The sequence below is a fragment of the Lactuca sativa genome, chromosome 3 (genome assembly GCF_002870075.4).
Source record: "Lactuca sativa cultivar Salinas chromosome 3, Lsat_Salinas_v11, whole genome shotgun sequence".
Lineage (NCBI taxonomy): Eukaryota > Viridiplantae > Streptophyta > Magnoliopsida > Asterales > Asteraceae > Lactuca > Lactuca sativa.
The window spans coordinates 39,563,164-39,571,081 of NC_056625.2; the positions used below are offsets into that span (position 1 = coordinate 39,563,164).

General features: G+C 32.6%; 1 protein-coding gene and 1 long non-coding RNA gene across 3 annotated transcripts; both read right to left on the reverse strand.

Annotated features, from left to right (window-relative positions):
* Positions 1 to 440: 440 nt before the first annotated feature.
* Positions 441 to 2,092, reverse strand: LOC111896738 (uncharacterized). 2 transcript variants are annotated; one of them, XR_006189745.2, is made up of 2 exons: positions 1,451 to 2,092; positions 441 to 666 (listed from the first exon to the last, which is right to left on the reverse strand). It is a non-coding gene; the product is annotated as an uncharacterized LOC111896738 (long non-coding RNA). The 2 variants fall into 2 exon arrangements; XR_002852014.3 differs by having other exon boundaries at positions 441 to 669.
* A 1,282-nt stretch (positions 2,093 to 3,374) lies between these two features.
* LOC111896737 (transcription factor bHLH90) lies at positions 3,375 to 5,502 on the reverse strand. The gene is made up of 8 exons (XM_023892725.3): positions 5,160 to 5,502; positions 4,887 to 5,075; positions 4,757 to 4,802; positions 4,620 to 4,688; positions 4,195 to 4,554; positions 3,935 to 4,129; positions 3,676 to 3,852; positions 3,375 to 3,589 (listed from the first exon to the last, which is right to left on the reverse strand). The coding sequence occupies exons 1-8, from the start codon at positions 5,246 to 5,248 to the stop codon at positions 3,512 to 3,514; spliced, it is 1,203 nt and encodes a 400-aa protein (XP_023748493.1). The 5' UTR covers positions 5,249 to 5,502; the 3' UTR covers positions 3,375 to 3,511.
* Positions 5,503 to 7,918: the final 2,416 nt, after the last annotated feature.

Here is a 7,918-nt window from a genome sequence, read left to right on the forward strand (position 1 = left end):
GGGCTACTATTTTACATAGCATGTCCTAGAAAATACTTTTTTATTTGTAAACACTATTTTAACAATATAAGTCGATCATTAAATTACTTTTGATCAGATTTTATAAGAAGTGAATATAAGTTTGTTATGTTGGACATTACTTTTCTATCATTATGATGTAACCACATATCGAGTGCCTACTATTCTACAATATAAGGGACTGTTTGGTAAGATCTGAATTTTTAAGAGATCTGAATTTCTAAGAGGATCTGAATTTTTAAGTTCTGAATTTTTAACATGTTGTTTGGTTAGAACATCTGAATTGTTGTGCTGAATTATGAAATGACCATTTTACCCTTCTAAGTTATTTTTGTTGAATTCAATGTTTTTGTTTATAAAATAATTGAACCAACTTCTTGAATAACTATTAAAAAAATATATAAACACCATACAGAAGAATATAAACAATGTACTCTTAATATTATAACTGTAAAACTAGGAAAGGTCTTATATCAATATAAAAATTAATGAAATAATGTATACAAATACAATCACATATGTTATTGAACACATGAATGGAAAAATGTTGCTAATCTAAAGACCGTAATAATAACCGGAAGTTGATCAATTAAACCAATTCAAGCACAATTTTCTTGCACTTAATTTCTCTTCTTGCTTCAACATTATCTGCTATAGACAAACCAGAAAGAAAGAATAGTTAGGTTCTTTTTGTGCTTCAAAGTCTACATTAAACTATTAACCAAATCTCCATAACACGGTTTTGAGGAAAGAAACATTATAACTTTTATCTACATGAAATTACTTAAGTGGACATTGGGTCAAAGAATCATCAAATAAAAAAAATGAGCAATCCATTGATTTCTAAAAATCTCCACCTTAATGACGTCTTGAAACACAAGAAACATCACAACTACATCACAACTATACACCAATTCATCATTCATACTTTAAATTTCAAAAAAAAAATTCAGCAAAATCAACAAATAATTTCGTCAACTTTAGAGAATGTTTTCATAAACTTTATCACAAATTCTTTAACATCATAACATAACTCCATCAAATAATTTCAACCAAAACAAAAAAAAATGATTTTAACAACAATCAACAAAGAAATTCAAGATATTTCATCAACTATTTCAGCAAGAAATCACAGATTTCAGTAAGAAGTACAACTTCATCATTGATTTCAGAACATAACATCAATTTCTGAGGAAGACACATATGATTTCAACATAAAAAACGGAACATCTATATCTACAAATGAAAATCATATTTTAGAAGAAAAAAAAGACCAAAACAACCCTAATATATTGAACTCGATTTTTAGAGGAAGAAGAAAAGAAAACATCATATGATTTCACATGAACAACATTCGATTTTCAGAAGAAAAGAAACTGAGCCCTAATATCTCGAACTCAATTTTAAATGAAAGTGAAATCAAAACCCTTACCTGTAGAAGTTGGCGGAGGCGGAGGCAGGGTTGTTGAAGCTGCCGGTGGTAGAGAGGAGCCAGAGGGGGCGACGTAGAATGGAGGGAGGTGGACACGAATTGGAGATGGAGGAGAAAAGGTGCAGCGGGAGTCGATGGAAACATATGAAAAGAAAAGAAGGGCTCCGTGTTTTTGAGGGCATAGTTGTCCTTTGTTTTAATTCAGATACACATACACATCTGAAATTTTAAGAGGTAGATTAAAAATTAAGATGTATTTTTTAAGAAGCTACCAAACATTATATATCTGAAAAATTAAGAGGTTGCCTCTTAATTTTTCAATTAAAAGGCAAACAAATGGGGCCAAAGACGAGCTAGTATGTTGTTATCATGAAAACTAATTTACAATGAATATATCAAGTGCCTGTTATTCTACTATTATGATGTAACCATATATCACAATTTAGCCACTAAATGTCTAAACCCCACCAAATATACCATGGATTTGGTGCAATATATAAATATTTTAAGTTTCTAATAAATAATAAAAAGAAAATGCTTTTGAATAATAAAAATGATAACCCTAATAATAAATAAAAAAAACATTAATTTGCTGATAACAATAGTAACGTTAATACTACTACTAATAATAATCTTAATACTCTAATAACAACAAGAAGAAGAAAAAGAAAAAAATAATTAAAAGATAAAAAATGTCATCATTGTTTTCAGAAATTAATTTTTAGAATGTCTTAAAGTTGTAAAGTAACCAATTTTATATTTTATTCGTTAACAAATTCATTTTTATGTATAGTTACATGTTTCAAGTTGAATAGATCTTTTTTTTTTCAATTTTACACTTTTATCTAAGATTTTTGCAAACCGCTTTTGCTTTACAAAAAATTGAACTAGATCCAGATAGATATTGGATGACACTGGCATATAAGTCATGTTATACCGTTAAATAACAAGCCTTTAGTTTTCCATTTGAAAATTCGTGCGTTTGAGAGTCCCTGATAATTAAATAAAACAAGATTTTACCATGACTGCAATTTTAGAGAGACACGAAAGCGAAAGCCTATGGGGTCGCTTCTGTAATTGGATAACTCGCACCGAAAACCGTCTTTACATTGGATGGCTTGGTTTTGATGATCCCTACCTTATTGACCGCAACTTCTGTATATATTATCGCCTTCATTGTTGCGCCTGCGGCAGTGCCTTTGGAGCCGCCCTCGTTCTGGAGCCAGCGGGTTCTAAACGGCCTCCCTCTCACGGTTAAAAAAGTGGTTAACCATCTCAAATAAATCCATATCGTCCATCCGAATAGTCTCTAAATTTTATTACAATTTCGTATGAATTTAAAATTTTGTTATAAAACCGCCCGAAATTTAGTTTTTTTTTTACAAATTTATTTTTCTATAACTATTTTTAATACTTTTTTATAATGATTTAAAATTAGAGGAAATAATAAAACAATAATTAATCATTGCTTTAGTATTTCCTCTAATTTTAAATCGTATTTGTCATTTCGTCAAATCCAAATGTCGCATAATTATCAAGAAAATAGGTTTGTTAATGTATATGATGCAATTCAAAAGTTGAAAAAAGAATAAGAAAATGTTGTAAATAAAATTTAAAAACTTGGGAAAAAAAAAGTGTAAGAAAAAAATCTTATAAAAAAGTCTTAGAAAATTATAAGAAAAAAAAAATTATGGTCAATTCATAACAAAAATTTAAATTCTGAACAAATTTGTAATAAAAATTAAAATCTTGGTGAAAGTGTAAAATTTAAAAAAGAATAAAATATTCAACTTGAGTCTCGAGATAGCAGGTAATTATACAGAAAACATGAGTTGGTTCAAATAGAAAATTATGGTGTGATTGGGCTATAACACAAGAATGTTTCATTTTTGGGTTCGTATTCGAAAAATCTAACGAAAGAGGATAAACATGATAATCATTTTCTTCCAATAAAGCTAAAATATTATTCGGTTTGTGCTTTCTACAACTCTCATTTATACTAATAATACTATTCAAATACTTTAACACAATATGATTCTAAACTATTAACTCATCCTTGACTTAATAAGCATACAAGACACCCAATTCCTTTAGCAATGAATCTTTCAAATTCTCAGCTGCAACCTCTTTTCCTTTTACCTTCACAAACAGATCAAATAGTGTCACTAATGACTTAACAAGAAACAAACTTATTCGCTTTGAAAATTTTCCATCTTAATTCTTACCTCTACTTTCAGAATGTTCAAGACATGGCCATTACAAGTGGTGACGTGGATATCAACTACTTCAAGTCTCAACGAGTCAACAATCTCCATAGTCCTCGAAAACCCCCCTCGTTTTTTACCACAAACAATTTTAACCAAAAATTCTTTAGCCCCAATTTGATGTACTTCCACTTTCACCTTCATAAAAACAAGAGGATTAATTAGGGCATCTAACCCAATATATCCATAAACAGATAATATTTAAATAAGCATTATTCACCTCGGTTTTAGTATGCCCTTTTTTAACAGGCGAGGGTTGATTTGCTCTTTTTTGTTTACAGACCTCTACTTCGTCTTCGTGAGATTTTAAATCATCTTCTTCTAATCCCTTAAGTTCATCTTCAAGTTCTTGAACATTCTTTTGCAGCTCTTTTATATACTCGATTGCATCTCCAACTATGGAAGCTCTATCCATCTGCTCAACATTTTCGAGATTAATTATACACCAAATAAAAATTCATGAAATTTACAAAACCAAACCTTTGAGATCTTGGGGACTAAAGCGCGTAGAGCAAAGAGACCATCTTTGATTCGGTTTCTTCGGTTCCTTTCAGCCATAAGACTATTTGATTGGTGATGTTTTTTCCCAGTTTTCTGTTTAGTTTTTGCGTATTCTTTTGCTTCCCCAGAAATATCATAGCCCAACAGGTTTATTGGTTGATTAACATCTGATTGAGTAGGTGAAACTTGAGTTGAATCCACTGAAACAAGTGATGAATGTTCACTCCATGGGTATGAAACATTTGGTGATGCTTCAATTTTTGGGTTCAAAATGTGTTGTGCAGAAAAGGTATTGAATTGTGTCGTAAGCAATTCTATCACGATTTCATCTCTCGGGACCTAAAAACAGCCAGTGATTCATGTTAGATTAGTGCGAGATTGCTTCTAGATTGTTCGCGACTTACTTGTTTGGATGTGTAGAGCTCAATCAGACCACCATTAACAGGAATCAAAACTTGGGTTCCAAAAGTATCCTGTTAAGTAACACGAAATGTTATGAATTCGGAATTTGTGTTTTGAATACTGATCATTGCATACTCACATGAATCCAAGCTGGTTGAGCCGACATTGCAACTTCTCCATGGATCCTGATCGAGGATTTCAGACGTTAAAATTTAGAGCGATTTCCTTGAACAATTGAACAACGAAATATAAAATAGATGATTGATTACCCAGAATAGAGTGGCAAATGAAAAGGAATCTTAGCTAGTTTCTCGCAAGCTTTTGTCTTCAAAGAGTGTTTGATGTAAGTATCTCTGCATAATTGAGGAAAATGTTGCTTTGTTGCATCAATTTCCTCTTTGACATTTCTACAAACACCTCGGCTACCATTGCAACAACAACCAGTCCACTCAATGTACCTGAAATAAACTCAAACCCCTGATATTTTACAGGTAATCGAACAAAAATCAAATGTGTTCATCTGTTTATATAATATATAATACCTAGAAGGATCATCACCAAATTGCCAAACAATGCAGTAGTCCCATGCCATTGTCTCTACAACAGGTCTTAGCCACTCTAACGCCCTCATCTTCAAAAAGATCGATTAAATTGTCTTCCTCGTTCTTCCTTTTTTGGTCCAAATGAAATTTCAATAACTTTTCTGAATTGGGTATCATTCAAATCAGCATAAAATGTCACTCCTAGAGGAATCTGATACTCTCTGTATATGTACTATGAGCGTGGAACTGAAAACAATATTGAAATTATTCCTTTCCCTTGATTGCCTTCTCTCCGGTGAATCTCTTTTTGACCAAAGAAGACCAAAAGGTATAGCTCTAATAAGTTTTAAGTTTAAGTAAATATCAGTTTGTTAATTGTTTGAAATAAATAGATTATATATTAAATCTTTAACACATAATCTAAACACAAAAAAGAAACAAAAAAAAGTTCTCACGAAAGGCAAAACATTTAAAACCGGTTGTTTAATTTCAATAAGTAAAATGTTCTACTATTATTTAAATGTTCTAGGTTTTTTTTTAAAGAAATTATAGTTTCTGATATTTTGTTAAATTTCAATAAATAAAATGATAGTTATAGACTTTTTCAACAAAGTTAGTTATGAGAAAGCAACTGTTACTTTAAAAAATAATAGGAAAAGCGAGCATATTTGCAGGGGTGAAAAGGTAAATTTGGTAGCATTGGATATCTTTTGTACGATTTGTAGTCGGTTAATTCCAGTACTAAAGTATCAACTAAACAAACAGATATTTCATAATTATGTAACTAAAGTTGGATTAAACCCCAAAAATCAGGAGTAATGTATTTTTCGTAAAAACATCTTCATTTGAAATTAGGGCCCTGGATTTTGAAGAAAGGGTGAAACTCACACAGTTCGGTTTTAAACCAATAACAGGTTTGGTTTACAAACAGGGAAAATGACTTATATGTGTTACTATGTTTCAAAATCGTTCAAAAAATACCATTCAAGTTTGGTGTGTCCAAAAAACACCATCCAAGTAAAGCATTTGTACAAAAAAACACCAACGAAGTACATTTCTCTGTTCAAATTTGACCTTTGGTAACCGACAATTACCAGTAAAAAATAAGTAAAGGAAAAAAAAGCAATAGAAAATGATTCAAAGAGGTAACTTTGTTTCAAAATCGTTCAAAAAATACCATCCAAGTTTGGTATGTTCAAAAAACACCATCCAAATAGACTTTTTGTACAAAAAAACACCAAACAAACTATATGTTTTGTTCAAATATTACCCATCGGTAATTGGTTATTACAAGTTAAACGATAATTTGGCTTAACTATTATGACATGACATAATAATGATTGACAAAACAATAAATGATATATTCCTCCTTTAAAAACCGATTTAGGGTTTCTTCATGAACGAATGACTTCTTCTTCTCCTATGATTACTCTTCTTCTTCTAAAGTGATGATCTCGAACTCAAGTCCAAAACCCTAACTCTTAACTTAAGGCAAAAAGGGCTCCTTTACCCCTGCCTCAATGGGCCTCCCTCCCCCTAAGGCCTAAATCCATAAAAAGCCCAAAAAGGCATCCAAGCCCAACTACAAGGCATCTAAGGCCTAATATGTGTAACGCCCGTAGATTAGGGCTAGTCAATTTAGAGACGATAAGCATCAAAAATGACTTTTTGATGGAAGATTATTTAGAAGTATTAATCTTAACCAATTTGTAGTATATGTCACAAGGTTTCCGTGCATATAAAGAATGTCGAAATCCGAGTTATAACGAAGAAGTTATGACCTGTCGAAGTTTCGCGACAGAACCGGCACGACCTAGCGCGACGTAAATAGTGAATTTAAGGTAGATAGATATCTATCCTTAGTGATCTAAACGAGAGTCGAAGATTTCTTTGATAGTAGTCCAACGATAAAAAGACAGACGAAAACGGAGTTCAGATGAAGGGGTTATGAGTTTATAATAGAGTTTTCCTGTCCCGGCCTACTAAAGATAATATATAAGTAATATACTTATAATATATTAAAAATAAAGTCAAAATTAGCCAATGGAGTCTAAACGAGAGTTGTAGAGCATAATCTCACCTTCGCGTCGATATAAAGAACGTCAAAAACGGAGTTCGTATGCGAAAGTTATGAATTTCTGAAGTTCGGGGCGCGAAACCCCAAAACTGTCAGAGACCACGACGTGGCAAGCAGTGCCACGACGTGGCAAGTCTCCTGACAGCTCTGGGAGTCCCCCAGATGCAACTTGGGATGACGCATGCAGTGATGATCAAGCCCACGACGTGGCAAAAGGATCCCACGACGTGGCAAGGGCCAAATTTGCCCTATAAATAGATTTGAAGGGCCAGCCGACTATGGTTGCTCCATCCCTTCTCTTCCACTCCCGATACACCCTCTAAGCCCTATTTTAACCCCCCGAAGCCCCGGTATCAACCCCGAGACCCGAAGCAAGTCCCGAAGCCCGAAGATCCCGAGAAGAAAAGAGTTTCCGAGTCGAAGCTTTGCCCGCGAGAAACCCGGTGTGTGAAGTGATCCCGGTTTCACCGAAGAATACTACTTCTACAAGCCGTAGTGCTGTCCGATCATCTTCTGATCAAGTGAGTGTATACTACCTTTCATAAACATGATTATAATACAAGTATTGTTTGAATGTATTAAGTATATGTTTGGTGTGAGTATATAGTCACTTTCGTCTTACACATAGATATGAAGTATTTTATAAAATACGTGTTATGTGTATATATATAGTTGTTTATAT